This window comes from Sarcophilus harrisii, chromosome 3 (assembly GCF_902635505.1).
Source record: "Sarcophilus harrisii chromosome 3, mSarHar1.11, whole genome shotgun sequence".
Taxonomy (NCBI): Eukaryota; Metazoa; Chordata; class Mammalia; order Dasyuromorphia; family Dasyuridae; genus Sarcophilus; species Sarcophilus harrisii.
The window spans coordinates 428708332-428733788 of record NC_045428.1 but is presented as its reverse complement, the minus strand read 5'-3'; the positions used below and the strand labels follow the sequence as shown (position 1 = coordinate 428733788).

At 32.7% G+C, this 25457-nt stretch overlaps 1 protein-coding gene across 8 annotated transcripts in view; it reads left to right on the top strand.

The window, feature by feature from the left end:
* NBEA (neurobeachin) overlaps positions 1-25457 on the top strand; it is a 727838-nt gene that overhangs the window by 556151 nt on the left and 146230 nt on the right. For all 8 annotated transcript variants that reach the window (XM_031960710.1, XM_031960705.1, XM_031960707.1 and 5 more), the window contains one exon: positions 25284-25401. In XM_031960710.1, the coding sequence (XP_031816570.1) occupies positions 25284-25401 (118 nt within the window). The remainder of the gene's footprint in view (positions 1-25283; positions 25402-25457) is intronic.

The window sequence follows — 25457 nt, the reverse complement described above, 5'->3', positions numbered from 1 at the left end:
TTGGAAATGCATCAGTTGTATGCATTATTTTTGTCCTCTGTATCCATGTGGGCAAAAGAGAACAACAGTGCTCAAAAGCTATTTAGAGATTAGAATGGAGGATGATTAAGATTAAATTGTATAAAGGTAATTTCCTAGACTGGATTGAGATGTATATAATTGAGGAAAAGGCCCAATAAGTTCTTTGATCAATTTTAACTCTTTGTTTTCCTATGCATATTTGTCTTTCATAGAGCATCTATTTTTTATATAGAATAAAAAAAGTTTTTGACCCTTTCTTGCTATTGTATGTTACTGTGGATGTAATTAGTATAAATTATGATATTTTTTATGTAGTTTTGTCTATCAGCTTCCCATTAACTTTTTCATAATATTATTTTATATTTATCAATTCTTCAGAAACATATGTTTACTATATTAGTACAATTCAGTAAGCTATACTAACTGCAATCTTTTTGATCTCATAATAACAACAGAAGTGTCAAACTAATTAATTAATTAATTCTAAACCTTAGAATCCTTTGGAGACCAAAATTCCCTTCTAATTTTGAAAGTCCTATTTATTCTAGCTATGGAATCAACTTTTAACTGTTACAATCACTTAAAAAAATTCCTGTGTAACTTACCTCATAGGTGGGGTAGTCAAGTTAACAGACTTCAAGGCTCAGTGTATACTCAATAGATTGCTTTACTTGATGCTTAATTGAGGAACAATGACTTTGAATTTTATATCCTTTCCCTTACAAGAAACTCCTGTGAACATAAAGATAACAAAAGGATGAGATTTAAGTAATCATGAAAACTAAAAACCAAGTCAAATATATTTTCCTTAACTAGTAATAATAATAGCTTAGTGTTTTCAGTGATGTATCTGCAGGTGCATCTTATTGTGTACACTGTCATTCTTTCTAAAGGAAGACTTTAAGTACATCATTATTTTTAATGTTTATCTTCACAGTTATCTTAAATATTTCTGGATTAGAAGACTATCCCATCCTTGTAGGCTCACACATAATTTTATCATCACCATACAGAGACCCTTACAACTAACTCCTTGATGTGTAACTAAATGGCACTGAAACTTTCATGATTCTTCTTTGCGCTTTGAATTATTTTATTTAGGTGTTAATTATCTTTTTGGACATTGCAACTTCATAGTTAATATAATTAAATGTTTTTATTTGGATGATTTTTGGGCTTTTTGGCATCAAACCATATTTTTAAAAATATTCATCCTCATGAATCTTGTGTTTTTTTCCTTATTTCACTTATCTTTATCTTACATTCCAATTTATTAATAATCTGAGAATATAATTAGCAGTTGATGTCTTCTTTTAGAGGGAAACATGATTTTTAAAAAGTTGGTCTTTTCATTAACCTATGAAATAAGTTCAATGGACTCATGCATATTTGTTTATTTTTATAATAAGTATATAATAAGATTTAATGTAACTACTGTGTATAAAAATATTTCCAAAGGAAGGTTCTTTGTATGGGCTTTTCATAGGTTTTTCAGTGGGTAATACTCATTGTCCTCATTTTATATTTGAGAGATAATTAATAAACTTGCGTAACCTGTAAAAGGCAGTGCTCTATAGTTTAAACATGTGAGCAAGCAAAGCATAGTTTCTCTGCTTAGCAGATCTGTTATTTGCATCCATCTAGTGCCAAGGTGGAGATAAAGCTGGATCTGGCACTGCATCTGGCTTTCTTTCTGATGGTATAGAGAGGGACACTCAGCCTCTGCTCTTTCTCTACACACACACACACACACACTCTCTCTCTCTCTCTCTCTCTCTCTCTCTCTCTCTCTCTCTCTCTCTCTCTCTCTCTTCTCTCCCCCTTTTTCCCTCCCTCCCTCCTTCTTCTCCCTCTCCCTTTCCTCTCCTCTCTCCTCTCTCGTCTTCCTTTCCCTTTCCTTCTCTCCCTTTTTCCTCTTCCTCTCTTCCTTTCTTTCTCCCTCTCTCGCTCTCCCTCTCCCCTCCCTATGGAAAATTAGTCTATTGAATGACCATAAGCAACAGAGTAGTTTTCCCCTTGTCATTTAGCAAACTTTTATTCTCCTTTGTAAAGAACTGATTTGAATTTTATGAGATTGAGCAATAAAATTCAATCCTCCCTTTCACGCATTCCTCAGAGCTGTATCAGAGTACTAGACTAATCTACCCTTTCAAACCTGAAGTGCATGGCTTCCTTTTTTTCATTCCATATGTTAACTAATTCTCATCTTCACAATTAAATCTTATCTCTAAGAAAGGAAGATCCTATGTATTCTTTCACAAAATGCCAATATTCTTGTCTAATACTCTAGATTTGCATTTGATTTAGTATTTGAAGAGATTCACATATACATATACACACACATACCTTGGGGAGAAGGAATAATGACAAAGTACTCAGATCTATGATTTCAGCAGAGAATAAAATTTCTATTATAGAATTTCCTTTCACATATGCAGATCAGCAACTCATTTATAATTTTAGTCTTAGAGGTGGGGAGTGGGGAGGGGAAGGGCAGGGATAAGAAGACAATTACTAACAAGTTAAATGACTTGCCCTGGGTATCACAGCTAGTGCCACAGAATGAACTTAAATCCTACTTTCTGCCTCCAGGGTCATCCTTTGTGCAGTATACCATATTATATCTTGTATATGGTTATCACTGTTCTATTTAGATATGTTTATACATTTTTGTCCTGTTGTAGTCAACATTGCAATTGTAAGTCCTTAGACCCTATTATAATGACTTTTGATGATGAGTTAATCATTTAAATTGAGGTTAAGTTTCCTAGGCATAAACAAATGAAATAATTATGTTTTATTCTTATAGAGGACATTACAATTTTAAAATAGCAGATTATTCTCTTGTTTCATGGATAAAAACTGTCTTTGGCCATTTGCTCCTTTTGGGGAAATAAAGAGTGTCTCTTCCTTATATCAGAACCTATTATTTTATCCCACAATGTTAAAATACTGGCAAGCCACCTAAGAAGAAAAATATAAGGAAGGGGTTTTTAATAGAGGAAATTTTATAAGGCCACAATTGTGCCATACTTTGTAATGAAGTAGTTCCCAACTTTTTTCAGTTCATATGTATTTGTGAACTTATTAAATATGCCAAAAACACCATACAGGTTCATCTGCAACCATTTTTTCCACCTTCTTCCTCTTTCCTTTTCTTACTTTTTATCAAATAACCCATGATTCAGCTATTTACACTGTCCAAACATATCTATTATACAAACATGCAATTATAGGTAAAAATATTCTTTAGCTATTCTTTTCTTTCTTTCTACAGTGGCTAATACTACCCCCACTTTTTTTCAAAAGTAGCAAAGGGAAAGTGAGAAAATTTTCATTTACAACACATAAAAAGTCCTTTATATACTAGACTTATGACATATTAGTTGAAAAGCATGCTTTATGACATTTAAAAACCTCTTAGATATACATATTCTGAAATGGAGTTTTCTTTCAACTTAGACTATGTACTAGGAAAAAACAAACAACAGTCTTACTTTGGAAAATAGCTTTCTTTTTCTAGTGTTTTCTCTTGTATCTAGAAAATACTACATTGAAACTAACGATTTCTTCTATCCCCTATAGTCAAATGATTCCAGAAAGTTTTTTCCATTGTCCTAAACAGTTATAGTCATTTCAAGGGCATGAGTTCTGATAATGTGTATCCTAAACATTTTGTCTATCATGATGATGTTATTAGTTTCAAATCTCCTGGGAAATAGGAAGGAGTTATTTATAGTTATTTTTGCATAAAACCTAATATATTACCAAGGATCAGATACATAAATGCTTTTGGTGGTGATGTTCTTTCTTTAGCCTGCTTTGTTTTTGCCTAATTTAACCTAATTCCTTTAGTCTTTCCTTATAAGATAGGGTATTTCCCGATATTTTCTTAAGATTTTTCATTTTATATATGGATTAGCTTTTTCTAAAATTTCACAGTAGGACTGCAAAGTTTAAACCAAGCATAGCAAATTTTGATATCAGTTTGATTTTTTTAAAGTAACAACTATTTTTATTAATCTGTCCTTCCCACTGTTCCTTTTACCATTGAGCGATTTTTAAGCTTATTTGAAAAATAGATTCTTTATTACATGTCTACATAATCTGGATAACCATTTCTCACATTAGCTGTGTCCAAAATGTATAGGTCTTTTTTCATTTTAAGTTCATCACCTCTCTGTTAGGAGGTGTGTAGTGTATTTCCTTTCCATTCTTTTGAACTTAAGGTTTATCATTGTTTTGATTATATTTCTAAATTCTTTGAGTTGTTTTTCTCAATAATTTTGTCGTTGTATAAACTGTTGTCTTATTTCTGATCACTTCACTATGTATCAGTTTATAAAATTCTTCCCAGCTTCCTCTGAATTATATAGTTCATTGCTTCTTATGGCACAATAATATTCCAAATTATAATTTGTTTAACCATTTCCTACTTAGAAGACATTCTTTTAGTTTCCATTTTTTTTACTATAGTGAAAAGAGATGCTATAAATATTTTTGCGCATATAGATACCATTCTTTTTTTAGTTTGCTTTCTGACCACTTTTTAATGCCATTACAGATTTTTTTTTCCTTATGTGCTTTCTTTTAGTCACTTCTGTATAATGTAAAAATTTTAGTGACCTACTTCATTTAAAAAACTAAATGTAACTCTATATTTCAGTGTTTCCCCGGTTAGTATTCCCTTTTACCTGAGTTAGATTTGGGCTCTAATACTGGAACTGATACTCAACTTTAACAATGTTACCTAGGGTAAATCATTTAATCACTCTTGATGTTAGCTTTCTTTATTTTCTTTTGCAAAGAGAATTATCTTTATAATGAAGGCAATACATCAGAGATTGCTAAGAGAAGATTATAACTCACAAGAATACTTAGCTATCCTAAATGATCTCATGATCTGGAAGAATATCTTACATTTATGTATGGTGAAAAAATACACAGCTATAATTGCTGAACTGTTTTTTGGTCCCTGAAGGTCATGAAGAACAGAGATTCTACTGCAAGTGTGTGTGTGTGTGTGTGTGTATACACATGATTTTTTAAAATTATAAGGAAGAAGTCCCTCAAGCCAAAATTCTAGAACGTATTATTTTAAATATGTACTGTGAACATTTAGAGAAGTAGTAAACAACATGAACTTAGGATGTGTTCATTAAAAATAAGTTAGACTGTTCCTTTGCTTTTTCATTTACTAATATCCACAATTGGAATATACTCCTATTTCATCTTTTTCTTTGAAAATCCTTCTCTTTCTTCAGTGTCAAGCTCTGCAAAGTCTTCCAGAACCTCCAACCTCCTACCCTCAGTTGAGAATGGTCACTCTTTTTATTCATATCATATTTCCTTTCCTTTTCTCTTATAGAATTTATTTAAGGTTACGTATTATGTCATTGGGTGACCTGTGGGAGGGTGGGAACAATTTCCACAATCCTTATATTTAATAGGTATTTAAATGCTTGTTAAATGAATAAAATAATGCCAGATTAAGTCTGTTTTATTTTTTAATCCTCTATGTTGTATTAAAAGGAACAATAGATATCTAATCCATTAACAGGACCCAGAATTGAGTCCTGGCTTTGATGAACCAAACATATTATCTAATTAAGATTTAATTCTCACTTTTCTCAATTATAAAATGGAGACAATAACATCTGAACTACCAACTCAGGTTTGAGTTGTTGTTAAAGTTATGGTGAGACTACAAATGAATATTTGAATATTAAAGTTGAGTTGTAACATGATTATCATTACTATACTGTTATACCAATGCAATACAGTATATTATCAGAATATTGTGGAGAAATTAACCCAAAAGAATCCTGAAGGGATATGGTACATATCCCTTCATAAAACTGCCATGGAATACTTTTGCCCATGCCAGATTTAGATAAAATTGATGAGACTCTTAGAAAATAGTTAAGACTTTTTGATTTAGAATACCAGAATTTTAGTCATAGCTTTGCAACTTGCTAACTATATATAGTATTTACACTAATTACCTCACAAGGTTGTTGTGATGAAATGAGATGCTGTATGTAGAAGCACTTTTTATTCCATGCTACACGTTGTAAGTATGAATGATTACTATTATTACTAAAATGAAACATCATTTGAATACTACAGTTGTCTGGTAAGGAGGAAAAAGCAGAGCAGTGTTCTGACAAAGGATACAAAGGAGATAACACCATAAAGACTTCCTTGAGACATGCTTGGATTGGTACTATTGCCTACTAATGCATAAGCAGAATACTTATAAGGGGAAAATAAGATGAACGAGACTAGTACATCTTTGGAGAACATTATTTGTTGCTACAGCTTGAAGAGACATTACATGAAAGGCTAATGATACCAAGTTTAGAGGTGTGACATAAGAGAATCCTAGTGGTAGAAAACCCATTGTAATATTCAAGTTATGTGTATTTATGTGATACAACCAGGTGTATGCTGTTTTGCTGTCTGGGAAACTAGGCATGTTTTCACCCATAGAGTAAGATAAAATGAAGGATCAGAAAAGCCAGGTCCTAGTTGACCAGAGATTTTCTCTGAACCATTCCTGAATATCAGGTGGTAATTAATTGGTTCATGGAACCTAAACACATAGTACTATACATGCAGATTTCAAAGGGGTATCTTAGTTTAATGGGAGAAAAAGACCATGAAATCAAAAAATTAGAGTAATAGTCTTGGCTTTGGCATTTATAATAACCATGTAAACTGTGGGCAGATCATAACCTCCAAACTGCAACTTTCTGATTTGTAAGATGGTCACTAATCAGATTAGTGAACAAGTACTTTATATTAGGTTATATGTATAAAATTAAAAAGTGAAACTGGATATATCCAAAATGAGTTTTGTCTTAGCAAGAGAAAACAACACGTACATATACAGGTATACACAAAATATAAAACACTAGCAATTGGGAATGTGAAGGAAGGTGGCATTTGAGATGACTCTTGATGAGAGTTAGGAATTCTAGATTCTAATAATAGTATTTAACCTATCTACCTGACAAGATTGTTGTGCTAAAAATGTTTTTGTAAAAATGTAAAGCACAAAACATATGTGAATCTTTGCTGTTACTATTGTTTCAGTGAGAAAGTTGATAAAATCTCCTGAGAACATAGTGAATAAAATGAAGAAATAAGAGTGGATTATAGCCTAGGTGTATTCATAACTGGTAAATGGACAATGATTAATAGATTAATGTTGACACAAAGGAACATCTGGAATATCAGGCTTTCTCTTTTACTTTGCTGTGTTCAAAAATTTTATCAATTACTTAACTGAAGAAACTTTGATCAAATTAGTAAAGGACATAATGCTTTGAAAAGTACCTCATATATTAGGTGGCAGAAACAATATCTAAAGCCATTTTGAGAGGTTGAAATAATAACCTAAATTTAAATTGATGAAAGTTGATGGTAATAAAGAGGTCTCTTCAGGCACCAAAAAAATAAGTTCTATAAATTTTCACATTTTAAAAACCTATTGTGATGAATCCAAAGAATATTGATGTTCAAGAGCAATTAAGAGGCCTGGAGAAAGTGAGTATACAAAGGAATGGGAGGGAGAGAGAACAGAAAACTCATGGAACTGAAAAGAGTAGTAGAAAGTGGTACGCTGAAGTAAAAATCAAAGTAGTAACTGGTAAAAATAGGGACTCATAAAACAGAGACCAGAACAATGGTCAAGTTGAATGGCAATGTGAGGCATCACAGTAGAACTAATAATATGTTGCAAAACATGAGCAAATGATTATTTCAGAAGGAACTTTCCCCCCCCAGTGGTGTTTGTTTCTAGTCATACTCTCTTCTTTCTCAGCTACATCAGTAATGATATGGGCCTAGATACTATCGTCTGTCCCCCTTTTTCCCACCTCTAAATGCCTTGATGGAACTCAAATGTTAGAACTTAGTGGGGTTGTGTTAGTAGAAAGTTCCTATTGTTTCTGAAGTGTATATATCATATCCTGGTTTGCATGTTCTCTCCTCAAGTCCAGGTCCCCACCAGTCATGTTCTTTCATCACCTATGTGAATGTATGACCTCTGAACTGTCTTATTCTGATCTTTTCACTGATCAGGTTGGGCAGTCGATTCAGCAGATATGGTTTAGTACAAAATTGGAGGCATCACTACAAGGGCTCTTAGAATATAGAGTAGATATGAAATGAAAATGGTAATACTGTATGATTAGGCCTCAGGCCTTAGAAAAGACCCATTTTTTAGCCCACTAGTTCCCAGGAAAGCCTTGTAATATGTAAACATTAAGAGGAAAATGAGATATGATTCAGAATATGATGAAGCTTCTAACTACCCTTATTTGTCAATAATTGCAGGGTACTAGATAACTATAGGGAAAAACTGGAGATAGAAAGCATATAGTAGTTCATGTTTTGAATAGATAAATAAAACATTATTATAACAGTTTCATGATAAAAAGTAGGATAATTGGCTTTCTTTAATGATAGATTGTAGAATTTGAAATGCTCTTCAAGCATCTAGTTTATCTACTGGACCCATCTGACAAAGAAACGCTATGTCATGGAATGGGAATTTTTTACTTGAAGAATCATGAATAGTAAAATGCAAGACAAATGAGGACCTTGGTCAGAGATGGTATGAAAAAGAAAACTATGGATCAAAAAAATGCATTCCAAAAGAATTGGACAGTCTCAGCAGGAGTCCACCACCACAGAAGTTAGCCATTCTTGGTTATGAGTATATGACACAACTTGTAACATCATTCTTGTACCTGGAATATGGCAAGTTCATATTACCATTTAAATCTTCAAACTCTTTCAACTGGCTTCTTCCCTATTGCCCCCTAATATGCCTTAGTCTCTTTTCATCCTTAAAACCTTTCAGTATACCCTGTAATCCCTTCAAGCTATCGTCCTCTATCTTCCCTGCTTTTCTCAGCCACACTCTTTTAAAAAGTTGTCTCCACTTAATTGCAACTACTTCCACTTCTTTTTCTCCTTAATACTTTGCATTTTGACTTTTTACTTCATCACTCAAATAAAATTATTCTCTCCAAAATAACCAATGATCTCTGCCTAGTCTGATGATCTTTTTTGGCCCTCTCATCTCAACATATTTGCTGCCTTTGACACTGTTGACCATGATTTCTTCACAAATACTTTTGTCTGTATATATGACTCTTTCTCCTACTTTGACTCCAACTTATCCAACTGCTCTTACTCAGTCTACTTTGTTGGCTCATTATACAAAGCATATATCACAGTCTCTTATTTTAGCTGAGTTTTCTCAAAGATTTTATCCTAGTCCTCTCCTCTCATCTCTTTCCTCTATATCTTCTTCATAACTTTGTTAGCTCCCTTGGGTTTTACTATTATTTCTCTATAGAAATCTCTTTTTCCTTAAATTTCAAGTCTACATCACCACTGCTTCAGAACTCAGTCTTAATCCAAAACTGATCTGATTGTCTTTTCTCCTAACCCTTCTCTTCTTTCAAACTTCCCTGTTTCTGTTGAAGGCATCATCACCATCCTTCTAGTCTTTCAGATTCTTAATTCTAGCATTATTACAGGAGCCATCTAGTGGCTGCTGGGAATCTAATTCTGACCAACAGATTAGATCCTTTCATGTGAGGATGATAATGATACAAGGAGACTGAGAGGCAGTTGCATTCTCTGACCTTCTCCTATTCCTTCCGATTTATTTCATTCCCAATTCACAAGCAATATCAGCTTCAGTAAATTTGTTAACAGTAACGGCTGATTTGCATTTCCTTAACTCTGTTCTCGTGTGTCTTAATTCATAATTGTGGGGGCTTCAGAGAACAGATCTGTCCCTTAATGGTACAGTCCCCTTTAACCCTTTACAGGCTTTTTAGGTTTCACACTTATGCATGGACCTTAACTCAGCATTATCCTGAGCTCACTCCCTTACACATATTCAACTAGTTGCCAAATCTTGCCATTTCTATCCCTCTTATGTGAACTCCTTTTTCTACTCACAAAAGAGAGTTCCTTTTTTTTTTCCATGAGGATGCAGTTACACCACCATCATCTACATGAAATTCTCTTTTAATTCCCTCAATTATTAGTGTCCTATCTCTAAAACTATCTTGTATTTAATCACTTTATATTTATGTTGCATGTATTTTTTAATATTTGTTGGCTCCCCTATTAGAACACTTACTTTTTATAATTTTTGGTATTCATATTTCTAGTACCTATGCCTAGCTTATATTAGACATTTTTTCTTTCTCTCTCTCTCTCTCTCTCTCTCTCTCTCTCTCTCTCTCTCTCTCTCTCTCCCCCCTCTCTTCGCCTTTCTCTGTCTTTGTCTGTCTGTCTCTGTCCCAATATTTTGTTCTATTCCTAATTATCCAGTAGTATTCCAAGTAAACAGAATTCATTTGTTGCCTCTCAGGACCAAATAAATACATTGATATGCATAATTTTCAGGAGTTTAACTGCTTATGTAACTTAGGGACCTAGTTATATGGTTTTAAACTTATCTCACTTGAACCTCACAGACTACTTTCAATTTGCCATATTCTTGCATACACAGTAAAACTCAAATGTTTTCAGTGAAATAGGTAAATACTATAGAATAATATTTGAATTTTGTTTCTAATGAAATGTTTGAATAAGCTTTTATTACATATGTTAATTATTAAATATATAAAATATATCACTATATTACATAGTTTATTAATTTTACAAAGAAGTTGCTGATTTACTTTTTAGAAAAGCATGATTTAGTTAAGAGATTGCTGACTGTGGAATAGAGATGACTTAGAATCAAATGCAGGCTTTAACTTTTAATAAGTATGTAACTTTGGGCAGATCATATAACTGTCATTGCCTCAGATTATTTCTCCAGGCTGTGAATTTCCCATTTTCATATGTCTTTATAAAATAATTGAAAATAACGAACAGCATGGCATACTAGAAAAAGTATTGACCATGTAGACTACAAGATCTACACTCAAAGCCCACCTCTGCTACTTATTATTAGTTCTTTAACACTGAAGATATCACTTAATTTCCCTGAGCCTTAGATTTATTCATCTATAGGATAGAAATACTATTGCACATAGTATCTACATAATAAAGTTGTTATAATCAAATAAGATAACATATGAAAAATATTTCACAAACCCAAATTTTCAAATGCTAAATGAATATTATCTAATTTTGTTATAATTCAACCCATTATGTAGCTAAATATATGTCTACTATCAACTATCTATTTTAAAGCTGAAAAATGTAAGCAGTGGTTGACATCATATTGGCATTGCCATAGTGTCTTAATCATTTATATAGATCTATTTGTAGTTTAGAAAATGTTTCTAAATATTTATTTAACATTTCATCCTTATGGGAGGTTTTATTAATCATGTTTATTATGTTTAATTTATGTTTTTTATATTTAAGTCATCATAATTAAGAAATTTAGCCAATAGCCAAGTCTATAGGTTATTCACTATTAAATGCCATTATTAAATATGTTGACTGATTTAGTTTTTTCTAACACTAAAATGATTGTTATTTCTGCATGACATCCCATTTAACTGATAGGGAAGACTTTACTGAGTTGATTACATATTTAAGAAATTTATCAGTAGAATAGGTTTGCACTTCCTGCATACTTTCAGCAAATCATTTTATTCATACTTTATTTGAGACTTTATAGATACATACTTGATTTTTCATTTTGTTGGTTTATCTGTTGCATAATAATTTGATTCAAAGGTTGTTTTCTTTTTCTTACATGTTGAATCCAAGAAGAATAGAGAAGTTAAACAGATTCCAGAAGGCATATTTGAAGTCATTGTCATGCAAAATAGCTAATAATAGATAGCATTTATCGTTTTCAGGTTTGTGAAGCAATTTACATTTGTTATATAGTGATCCTCACAATAACCTGAGGAGGTAGATGTTCTTGAGAAAACTGAGGATAAGATCAGTTTAGTTGGTTGACCAGAATCACACATCTTGGAAATTATTTGTGGTAACATTTGAGTTCTGATCTTAATGACTCTGGGATCAGCACTTTATCAGCTTTTTTACCTGGCTCCCTAGGTGTTTATAATCATTGATATTCGTTAGAAAACCTATAATAGGAAAGATCTTAAATTTTCCTACCTCTTCATCCTTTAGATTGTTTCTAACACTGAGAAATTTCTAATATAAATGAGCATAAGTTAAATTATGTTTATGCAGAAACAAAGTGAGTTATTAGAATGTAGCTATTTTTAATCATTTTGAGATAAATAAGAAAAAAACAATTTCATCACTTGATTAAAGCAAGGAGTTTTCATTAGTTGTAAGTAAATTTAAATAAAAAAACATGAATATTTACTGTAATAAGAATGGGGTTAATATTTCAAGGGTTGAAGGTTGGCAGAAGAAAAATTACATTAGTTTGCAAAAAAGAAATTTGTTTCTTTAGGTGAAAATTGGGGTCAAGAAGGCCATATCTCTCCTTGCACCTACATGAATGAAATGAATTAAATAAAGCATTACTGAGTAAGCTAATGACAAAATCTTACATGATGCTTGAATAAAATTGCTACACATTCAAATGTATGTTTGCATGTTATATGAAATACATATTATATGAAAATGTGAAATTCTAAAGTATGCCCTTTTCACCTCATTTATCTTCTAAATGGGATACAAAATTGAATTCCTGTCCTTTCATTACACTTTTGAATAAACAAGCTTGTTAATCTTCATCTTCTAGAAGTATTTCTGTTTCAGTTAGTACATTTTACCTACCTATTTGCAACATCAATTTAATAACAAAATTGAGCATAGTGTCCCATTCAGAAGAATCATTTAGTGACTAAACTGATTTTTATGTTGTGTAAAGCATACTTTGGGATCATTTGGGTAAAGCTAGATATATAACATTAATATATAGGCATAAATCCATGATTTCAAGGCAGTAATTGTAAAAAAAAAAAAAAAAAACCGTTTGAGAAATATACTTGAAGTTAATATATCATTATATTAATATATCATTCTGTTAACCATATATCATTAATATATCATTCTGCTAAAATAGAAAAAAAAATTGTGACGCAGTGAATAGAGAGGAATCTTGACACCAGAAAGACCTGAGTTCTCTTTCTGCCTCTGATACATACTGGATGTATGACCCTTCAACAAGTCACTTAACTTCTCAGTGGAACTCTATTAAGTTGCAAAGAAAGTGCTGGTCTGCATTGATAGAGTAGAGTTTTATTGTCTGGGAGTTTTCTATAAATAATAGGATCCACAGAAAAAGAAATCCATGTTAAATATAGTTTTATACCTTTGTTTACCTAATCTTTTGTAACTCATTAGTCTTTGATACAGTAAATTTTTATTGTGACTTGAAAGAATGCTATCTTTTAAACATAATAAGAAAGTGATTGTCATTTCAAAATATATTCTGAGCTTCCCCATTCATGTATATATAAATGTACATGTACATATGCACATCTTTATATTGTGGATATGTGTTTATAGATGCATATTTTATAAATAAAATCTTATCTATAGTACATTCATATATGCATATATGTGAGCACTTGGGAAGCTTTTCATTATTGAATGTTGACAATATATCATGAAATATTCCTTAAAAATACCAGTAGATATGAAGGAAATATGTATGTACAACTGTATCTTTATTTACTTATGCTTAGGCATATAATGAGCCAATATAATCATACCTTTTGATATCTAGCTATCTTTTCATATAATTAATTCACTGTCATTGAAAATATTAAATAATTCCAATTGTTGCCTCTCTAATTCCAAAACAATAAATTGATAATCCTCTTAGACAGCTGATTGAAGCAATGAATAAATTTCCTAAAAGTTATTTGAAAGTATAGACAAATACAGTGAGGTTTGACTAATTCCTACACATACCCTTTTGTTGGAGTTATTTTTCTCTACTAATTTTTTTTCTTAATGACACTTTCATTCCAAATATAACAGAACATAGGAAATACTCTACTGATGTGAGAAAATCAGAATGTTACTCTTTTCAGCTCTCAAATAAAAGGAAAACTGTGACTTTGTCTCATCTATTGATCATATAACTGATTGTGTTTATAGACTGAGTACAATTTAAACCATAAAAACTAAAAAATTTTAAATGACATTTTAGAACTATAGCTTTCAAAGAAGTGTCAAGAGGTAGTCTTATTCCTATTTTCTCTCTATCCACATTATCTAGACAACTTCTGCATCTGCTTCTTTATTTTAATAATGACATTTACACTGAGTTGTATTAATATGAAGCAGCATGAAATGCATGTGCCAGTAGATTCTTTTTAATTACTGTGTGAAAAAGGTATATAATTGAAACAAAAAGCATTGTTTCCAGTCCTAATTTTTTTTTCCTTGAGTCCATCCTGTCAGGCTGAAAGCGTGAAAGTTATTTTCTGGTGGTGTGATTAGATTGGGGCTGAACTCTCCAGCTGGCAGGCCTGTCGATGACTGGCGGCGGCCTGTCCCCAGTGCTTGTCATTTCCTGACATGCCTGACAGGATGGGGACAGCCGCCCCAGACAGGTTCATTAGATGGTATTTTCTACAGCTGGGCTAAAAATAAAAAAAATAAATAAATATAAAGGCTGTGCTTTGTCAAGGCCCGAGCTGGAGGGGCCCTTCTTGTTGGTTTAAACCAGGGCCTTGTTTTGACAAATTTTGATCTGTGCAGTTTTTAGATTTTCTGACACATTTTTGTTTTCTTCCCCTTTGGCCTGCACTTTGTGCACTCGGCCTTGTTGCTGCTTCAGAATCCTAACACAGCCTTCCCAGGAGAGCAAGAATACAGTTAGTGAAAGCTTAAAAGAAATACTGTACAATACTGTAAAATACAATAATTATGTATTTCCATGATGATCAGCACAATGGTAGAAAAAACAATTCAAGGACTAGCAATAAGCTAATTACAAAAGAAGGTTAAGCACTTTTATAGTGCCAGGAAACATGCCATCTACATGAGAATATAATATCATTACCAGCAATCGACATAGTCAAATACATTGTACTCCAGTCCTGCCAGAACTTTAAACTATCTTCATTCTTGGTCTCTTAGGAAGCTGCCGGTATTTTCTGGGTGTGTTAGTAGGTTTTGATTTCTTAAAGAAAAATTATACAAGATTATAAATTACTCACTAATTAAAACTAGAAATAAATTCTGAATAGTGATTTAGAAATAAATGATACTTCTTCAGTGATTATAGATCATCTGAAAGTAACAAGTTTGCAATAAAATATAGTTTTCATACATATGCTACCAAGAGTTATTTTTTGATTGGAATTTAAACACTAAAGTTGAAAAAATACAATATCAGGTGACTATTCTTATCTTGGTGAATTTGTAATTAGAAAAAAAATATCAACATTTCTAATCTACAAAATATTAGTCATAATGCATAATAGTATCTGATAGCTATCCTCCTTTGGGAAAACCATGAAATTCTGAGTATTTTTAAGTACTTAATACATATCAAAATGTTAAAATATGTGGCATTTTATAGTAAAATAAGCTAACTGAAAAAGTCATATTTATATCTGTTAGATCTTAATAGCATTTTTGTGTCTGTTCTGTTTAACCATTGGTGGCATAAACAGCATTGTTGAAAAGCAAGCCCTTCATTCGCAGAAACCCTTACACTTACCTTTCCTTTGTATTGTTAGTTATTGCTGCTTTAGTTCACCGTCACTATGACAACTGTTTAAATTGGGATGGGCAACTGTCATCTGGAGTATTACTGGAAGAAAAGTGTTAGTGAGCACACAGGCCCATAGATAGAGCATTTCAATATAATCCAATTTTAATTGAGCTCCAGAGACTTTGATGTGCTGCAGAAGGTTGGGAGAGAGCTATTCCAGGGAGAAATTAAAGCAGCCCAGCAAGGCTTCACCACTCCAGACTGTCACCATTTTAAGTAAGCATTAGCATCAGACTTAACCTTCCCCTATGGAACATCTCACTTCTTTTCCATCCTTTCACAATTTTGGGTTTGGAGTTTTTGAGTGGGTTTTTTGCCTTATGTAAAAGCATAAAAGCAAAGGCATTTTCATCTTTTTTTTATGTTTTTTACACCCCTTTGATAAAGCTTGAAAAGCTTCTACTGGACCTGAGATCCCTCTTAGGCTGTCTGTTGGCCTTTGCAGTTCACAAAAGAAATAGAAAGTAAGATAGGGATTAGTTTGCAATTGTCAGCTATCATTTCCTTTATAAAACTGTTATGAAGATAGCCTACTTCAGTGCTAAAAAAATTCAAGGGAATATAATTTTTACTTAGCTTTAACTTAACTTTTGAATTTCTTTTTAATACCTAGATTTTTGTGAGTGGCTAAGATTTTTCTTCTAAGTTAAATCATTTTTCCCACTGTTACACTAAAAACAGATTTTAATCTATAAAAATAATAAAATAAAAACACACCATTAATAGGGAAACATACTTTTTAAAAGTAGTTGATGGAAATTGGTCTTACCTCATATTTCAATGTCTATTAAATTTTTTACATAGTAAATTCATATTAGGTGAATCCATTATTACTATTTATGACATAATTCACAAATAAAATAAGATTGAATGAACATTGAATATATTGTTCTGTCCAATTTGAGGGTACATTAAATTGAAAGAAGTAATTGCCTTTTCATAATATTCCTTTGAGATTTCTGATTTGTATGCTCACAAGTCATAAATTCAATTATATTTATGTAGGCATATATGAATAAAAAATCTGTGAGGTACAGTGAGAAAAGGGCTTGATCTAGAGTTAGGTTAGCTGTATTTAAATTGTCTGAAACAAAAGTAGCTGACTGACATGAGTGGTCATTTAACTTCGAGGCTTTTCTCATTGGTAAAATGAAAAATACTTTTATTTCTTAACTCACAGAAAACTTTGTAAAGCTTTGTAAACTTTAAAGAAATTTATGTGTGGGTTACTATTATTATGGAAATTTTACACAAGATTGTCAGTCTTGGGAACTATTATCTCAAGTATTTTTTAGTATTCTAGATGTAACTACAGGTTTTTTGAGAAAGTAAAACTTTAAAATATCTAAAAGTGTAACTTTAAGTACATAGCAAGTTCTTAATAAATATTTCTTAATTGATTGGCTTCCCCAAATGCTTATCTCCCTACCCACCCTCAAATTTAGTCTTAATAGGCACCTTCATTGCATGCAGGCATACCTAAATGTCCTCCTTCATTTAAAAAAAGTTTATTTTAACCCTGTCTCCCCTCAAAATGTTATCTTATATCCCTCCCTTTCACTACAAATTTAAGTAATACTTATCAATCTCTTGAAATTCTGCTTTCAACCATGCCTTTCTATTAGACTGTTTATTGAAAGATTTTCAAAATTTTTTTAACTTTTAAATCTGTTCTCTTTTCTCAGTTCTTATCTTCTAATAACTTGCAGCCTCTGACATAGCCTTCTTATAGATGGGTTTTCTCTTTTTCAGATTTCTGGGGTATTGATCTTCTCTTTTTTTTTTTTTTTTTTTTTTCCCTACAATTGAGTCTATTCTTTCTTAATATCTTTTCATCTTAGATGCTTTTCAAGCATCATTATTCCCTATCTTCTAAGCTTTTCCTAAATTTCTGCCTAGGCTCTCTTCTCTTCTCTCTGTAATCTCCTCCTTCTTAATCATTCCCATAGATTTTGTTATTATCTTTTAAGCAGCTTACTTCAAACTACCTAACCTTGCTTTTCAACTTTAGCCCAATTTTGCTAACTGTTTTTTGGACATCTTTAACTTTAGGGCCTAATAGTATCTTAAATTCAACTTAAACCGAAAAATCACTGTCCTTCAAACTTCCCCATTCCTGTCAAGGCCACTATCATTCTCCCATTAACCTAGATTTTGTAGAACCATGTCATTTGTGAATTTCACTTCTCTTTCTTAGCTTCTTATACCTAATGAATTGCCAATTCCTGGCAATTTTACCTTATCCAAGTATTCTTGAATATTCTTCACACACACAGTTACCGCCACAGTTCATGTCTCCAGATCCCTTTTCCCAGAGTTGTTATAAAAATATCCTTAGTCTTCGTGTTTTTACCCTCTTCCTTTTCCACTCTACCTTCCATGCAGCTGCCAAAATTATCTAAGATACAAACCTGACCAAAACCCTGCCCAAAAGCTTTCATTTCTTTTACCTTACATCTTGGTTAAAATAGAAGCTTCCTAGCCTGGTATTTGAGGACTTCCAAGATCTGCCTCCAATATATAGATATGAATTGAATTTTAGAGGGTGGGGTGGGGAAGTGGGGTAGTATGATTTTATCTCTGTATTCCTAGTATTTTGCTTTTCCCTTACTATAGGGAGTTAAGGTTTCCAGACCTATTGAATTATTTATCGCAACAATTTTCTTCTCTTTAAAGGGAGTTTTAATGGCAATTTAAAGAAGAAATTTAGCGGTTTGACCCACTGATAGCCAATCATGTAGCTTTTGTATGTCAGTAAACCCTCAAATGGTTAAAAAATGTTGGTTAGGAGCAAATATTTTGGCAGTGGGAAGGTATAGATTGGTTATTCTCTATATCATAGATATATTCCATTTCTATTATCACCAGTAAATTACTTTACTAAATATTGCTTTGTTGTAATGTAATACCAATAGATTTAAATTATAAAATATTTTAAAACTTTGTCTCATTATTTCAGATCTGTTTATAGTAACTTTATTAAAAATGAGCATGTAAAGTAATTATATCAGAAACCTATTCAAAAATCTTCATTGTTCTTTGTAATGGGCTGAGGTTTGAGTTGATGCACTGAGGTCTGAAGTACATGAGGCTAACTAGTAATTGGGCTATACTCTATTAATATACATGATTGGATAAAGAATGGTCCCTGCCCACTCTCCCTGCAAGTCCTGATGTGTTGTATAGGAAATGACGATTTTGGTGGGTGGAGGCAGAGAGAGACAGGAAGAGAAGCTGGGAGAGATTGGGCCTGGGTTCCATTCTCCTAGCTGCTGGTCGTGTGGCTGCTGGTCTAGCTAGCTTCTTGACTCAGCTGCACACATTGCTATCGCCGATTCTCTTCCACCTCCGATCCTTCTTCACTGAGAATAAAGACTGACTATTTTCTCCTAACCTGAATTCCTGACTCCGGTTGATTTAAAAATACACGGTCTTCACAGTTCTTCATGTTATCTACAGAATTAAAAAAAAAAAATTAAGTGGCAATTAAGGTTCTTGCTTTATAGCATCGATCTTATCTCCTACTACATACAACCTTTTATGCATTTTATATTCCAGCCAAGCAGAAACATAATATGTTTCTGTCCTTTCTTCCCTCCAAGTATTTTAACACATTCTCTAGAACATGCTTTCTATAAAATAGAAAGACTCGCCATCAATTTTTTTTTTTTTTTTATGAAGTCCAGTCCAGTTGCCACCTCCTCAGTTAGACTTTTCCCCGTCCCAACTAGAAATAAACCCTTCCTCCTTCATGTCTAATTTTTCTCTATATTCAGTATATATGAGTATGAGGCAATAAACATTTATTAAGGTTTTGTCTGTTCTCAGATTTGGGCTGAAAAAATAATCCCTTCCCTCAAACAGTTTACATTCTACTGGGAATATATTAACTATATACAGATAAACGAGTAGAAGATGACTTGAGAAAAGAAGGCACCAACTAAACAATCATGGAAGGTTTCCCTTGGGAAATATCTGATAAACCTAAAGGTTTTAAGGTGAGAGAAACTATTATTCCATATGGACAACCCATACAACAGAAGTGTAAGGTGGAAATAAACAAGTTTAGTTGGACCATGGAATGTGTAAAGGGGCATATGTCTAGAGCCAGATTGTGAAGTAATTAAATGCCAAGAGCAGATTTGGATATTTTTTCCTGAAGGCCAATATGGAACCTCTGGAAAGTTTTGAGCAGGGGAATGGTATGGCTGGTCACACCTGTCTTAAGGAAATTATCTTGGTGCTATAAAACTTCTTGGAATGTTCAGTCAAATAAGTTAGAGGTAATAAAGTCCTGAACAGGGTACTAAGTCTGGAGAATGAACTGTACTAGAAGTTAAATGACTTATCCTGAGTCATACTTCTAATAAGAGAAGGAACCCAGGTCTTCCTGACTCTTAGCCCAGTAGTCCAGCCCTTTCATTTTAGTGCCTCTGTTTTTCCCAAGGGGTGAATCATTTAAACATTTACTGTCCCCAGCAAATCACCTAGGGTACTTTTGGCATATTAATCCATAGCCCCAATTCTGGATATTTCTCTCATGATTTGGGCAGATTTAAACATTGTCTTTTTAATGCCTTCCCCCAGAACCTTTTACTAAAGAGTCTTAGCAAAGTCCACATATTCTTAGTTTGAAAATAAAGTCTTTGATGAGGGTCCAGATCTACTATAGCTGGTAGGCTTGATAATTACATTCATACCATATTTCCATATATATGATTTTAAAACAAATGCATAACATTTTACAAAAATGTTACCTGTCTTTGTTTTGCCAAAGTCTGTTCCAATCTAAAAAAGGAAAATTGAATTTTTTGCTTCAACAAGAAATTTTTGTTCCAATAAAACTCCCAGAATAAATAGGGAATCTGGGTTGATGAGAAATCAATACCTAATTTTCTGATAAAAAACCAGTTTGGGTAAAAATTCCCCAGGGTTCTGAGAATGCATAGAGGAGGTTTCTTAAACTTTTTCCACTTGCGACTCCTTTTCACCCAAGAAATTTTTACATGACTTCAGGTGTATAGGTATTTTAAAATAGGTATATAAATCAAACATTTACTGATAATAAATTTTGTAATTTTGTAAATCCCACATTCAGTTATGAGACTCCATATGAGATCATAAATCACAGTTTAAGAAGCTGGGGCATAGAGCACCTAAAATTTCTTCAATGAGTCCCTACAACACATAGGTTATTCCAAATACTTGCTCAAACTAATCTTGCATTAGAATAGATTAAATTTAAAAGGGATCAAACTCAGAAATGATCCCCACCACCATCCATAAAGAAGGTATAAAGTTCCCAAAAAGTATTATTAAGCACTTGAGATTGATTGCTGAAGGTTTCTAGGTTATCTGACTATTCCTATCCTGTGATACTGCCATCCTGTGCCACTGGCCACATGGTAGGATTAGAGTACCTTCTTTACTACTTCTCAAAACTCTCCAAAATAAGAATTATACAAAAAGAGGTAAAGCAATTTTAACTCCCCATTGGAATTTAAGCTCTTTGAGAAAAGGGACTGCCTATTTTTGTGTACCTGGCACAGAATAGATGCCTAATAAATGTTGATTGAGCTCTACCACTTCAGGAACCCTACCTGACTTTGGTAGGTTTGAGAATCATCAGCATAAAGATGATAATGAAATATCTGAGAGTTAATGAGATTACCAAGCAAGATAATATAGGAGGAGAAGAGAAGAGGGTCTTATGGGACCCTCATGGAACTGTGGATTATGAAATAATCAGGAATACCTGATTATTAGGTCTTATCTGGTTGAAGAATCAACAAAGGAAACTAAGAAGGAATTGTCAGGTAGGAAGAGAACCAGAAAGAATTTAAGAGAGATAAGAATATTAAGGAGAAGCAGGAGATTAACAGTGTAAAAAGGTTGTGAAAAATGAAGATTGAGAAAACCCTATTGCATTTGTCAATTAGGAAATCATTGATAAGTTTGAAGAGGAATTTCAGTGGAAAGATGAGGTGGGAAACCAGATTAAAAGGGAAGTTAAAAGAGAATGAGAAGAGGAAAAAGTACAACTTTTTTTTTTTTTTTTTTTTTTTTTTTTTTTTTTTTTTAATAGATGGCCTCAAGGAAAAAGATAACCTAGGGATAAAGAAAAGAGATTGAAATTTTCAGTGACCTTAGGAGAAAGGAAAGTCAGTTAGAGAACTTGAACATATAAACATATAAACCAACCAGGAAGATAGTAATAACAGGAGGAAATACGGCCTCCAGATCAGTTAAAAGAGTCCATATATCTGTGTATGGCAAGATAAAAGAAATTGACTTAATGCCATTTTGAGGCAGAGGCCACTATGGATTCTGAGGAAAGCACAAAACCACACTATGCTGCTCCTGAATATTTTAGTAGAAAAATAAAAATTATAAACAAAAATTATGGCCTACACAACAGAAAAAATCAGAACAAAAGAATTTGAAGCCATAGTGTCAAAGAAATGAGAGAACAAATACACCAAAGAGAAGCAAAAAGCAACAATGTAAAAAAAAAAAGGTCTTCACACAATCAAGATTGATCTCATTTAAGTATTAATAGTCTTCTAAAAGAACACAAGTCAAAAAAACTGGACACCCTAATGTAAAAAATAATAAAAGGCAACTGCCCAAATCTTAATAATACATAAAACAAAGTGTCAATTGAAAGAATCCACAAATTGCCTCCAGAAAAAATATACTATAAATGCATTTTGAGGTACCAAGATTCTGAGATGCTAATATCAGCTTCTGCATTTGCAATGGTCACAAAAATACTACAGATATTACATCCTTGGGCATTCAGCCATGTAAGAATTATGTTAAAGAAGCTGTTTTATAAAAGAATTGTCTTAGAAAACCATCTAATTTCAGCCTGAAAACAAGAAAATAAAAATAATACTTTTTTCCCCTCAGGCAGATTACAGCCACACAAATGAGATCACAAATATATACTGAATGAGTATAGCACTCTGTCTAAGGTACCACCTCACCTCAACTTATACTCATAAGTTTAATCTCCAAGGGAGCAAATACTTCTGGTTCAAGATGTTCTGTGGGTCCACTCACTTGTATGTTTGCCTTTATTATTTATCTAGTTATGGTAATTAGTTCACAGCAACATCCATTGTGCTTTTTCTTCTCATGGTGTTCTCATCTGGTTCCCCCAGATGCATTCTTGGCTAGACAGATTACTTACTTAGCTGAATTTTCTTGGCCTTTTCCACTCCACAGCTTACCTTTTCAGTAACAAGGCTCATTTTCCAAGAGGGTGATCTTCTAGCCATTCAGTAGTTGACTGCCTTGTAATTCCATCAAATTTAACTAAGTACATCATCCTACCTCCTAAAGGAATAGCAGTGCAAATGCAGATATGAATACTTCTTTTCATTTCCTTCAAGACTATACACTGGTTTTTCCTTTGTTACCTGCTGCTTACCTTGCATAATTTTTTCAAATGAGGTATTCCCTGATCATTCCTCCCAGGTACATCAAAATGTTATATTGATGGGGGTTGGGGAGGAGGTTTCCTATCAGTTTTCAGTTCCTAATTACTATTGTTCCCAATTATTCTATTTCATTCCAAAAAAACCTCTCATATAAATAAATGAATGTAAAAGTATTTATTAAGCATCTTCTGTTCTAGGCATTGTGCTAACCAGTTAAGCAACACAAATGAATACATACCTATCTGGAAATGTATACCTTATTTTATTCCCATTGCGTAGTCTACCACTTCATTGCTAATTCTTTTAGCAATGTAGAAGCTAACTTCTACATCATTCTTCTTGCATAATTTCTTATTGTACGATGTTCCTCTCAGTTGAAGGATAAAATATTTCAAAACTTGAAGCTATAACCAAAAGAATCACCACCACCACCCCCCCCCCCAAAAAAAAAAAAGGTGTGTTTTTATTTCAGTGAGAAGTTTCAGGTCAATCAAGGATTTTATCATTTCCCAAGGCAGTTTAGCTTGCTCTTGTTCAATGTAGGGTCCAGTCCATCGTTTCTTTACAACATCTGTTCTAATATATATGAACCAGTGGAGAAGCTCTGTGATTGTATATCCAACTGCATGTCATCATTTTGATTACAGGCTTTTTTGTCTAATTTACATTTCTTCTGTAAACCAGCTTAACCCTTTGAATGATTATAGATCTTACTTAGGAGATTACACAATATTCCAGGGCTTAATGCAATGAGTACAGTATCGTTTCCAAATAACAGTATCATGATAGCTATGTCCAGTATAGACCATTCTGGGTATCGTCCATGATACTGAGTGCTTTTGTCAGGTATATATCTCCCTGGTTTATGCATCAAAGTGTTGTGAAGCAAGTATTTTCATTTTTTTCGTATGTCTTTCAAAGAACCTTATGTATGATTTTGACCTATGTATGATAAATACCTATTGGAATAAAACTTTTTACATATTTTTGCTTTACCAAATTAAATAATTACAATAACTACAATAAGATCTTGTATTCTATAAATCTTCTAGCCAATTTGTGATTCTAAAAGTATAGTACACTTTAAAATATAATTTGAGATGTTGCCTATTTCTATCTTAAAACCTATAAATACAGGTGATCTTTCCGGATGAGGTGGTAAAACACATACATACCTAAAAATGACAAGTATAGTCAATTCTTTTAGACTCTTTCTTAAACTTAGACCCAGTTTATGTTCAATGTATAAGAAATGTTTGCCTCATTGTAAACTACATCTTCTCTATGATTATGAGCAGGTAACAGTCTTTCTGTGCTTCAATTCCTTTCATCTCTAAACTGAAGGTTTAGATAAAATCATCCTTATGATTCTGTCTGCCTGTGAATCCTGTAATCCTCTAGCTTCTTGTTCTTTCAGTCCTTTTTCAAGCCATTGATTTCCTGGTCTATCCTTATCTAGGGTAATCTCTCTAAATATAGACTTGATCTAGCTTTGTGAAACCACTGTTTTGCTATATATTCTGGCTCTTCCCCAAGAAAGGCTGAGGCCAATATTTCTATTTTGCCTGCTAACACAAAATGCCTTTTTATGGTAGATGGCATTCAGTGATGTTTCCCTGCTGTTTCCCTAATACTTTATGATTGGGATCATTTAGTGGCAGTGTCAAATGTCAGTTCTGAAAAGAGACCTTCTCCTGTTCTAGATTTGAACTCAGAAAAATGAGTCTTCCTGACTCCAGACCTAGTACTCCATCCATTGAGCCACCTGCCCGACACTATGTCTTATGTTTCCATTTTTAGAAATGTTATGTTTTTAGTGGTTACTTGGTCCAGATACTTAGACTCAAATAATGCCTAAACTATTTAGTGACTAGTAATAACCCATCAGTAATATTGTTAAAAACTAGAAAATCAAATCTTTTGTAAATAGGCAGTAATTATTATTACTGTGATATAGTTATTATAGTGATATAGTCAGACTTTCATAAATTCAAACTGATAAGCGCTGATATTGATTTAGACAAAAAAAATTAGTGTCACGTGTGTTTGTGTGTGTATAAATACATATAGTAACTTTTTTTAACTTTTTATATTAGGTTCTTGCATACACAGAGGGACTTCATGGAAAATGGATGTTCAGCGAAATTCGAGCTGTATTTTCAAGACGTTATCTTCTACAGAACACTGCTCTGGAAGTGTTTATGGCAAACAGAAGTATGTCTCTAAATATTTCATAGGAAATTGTGCTCATAACTTTAAAATTTTAAATT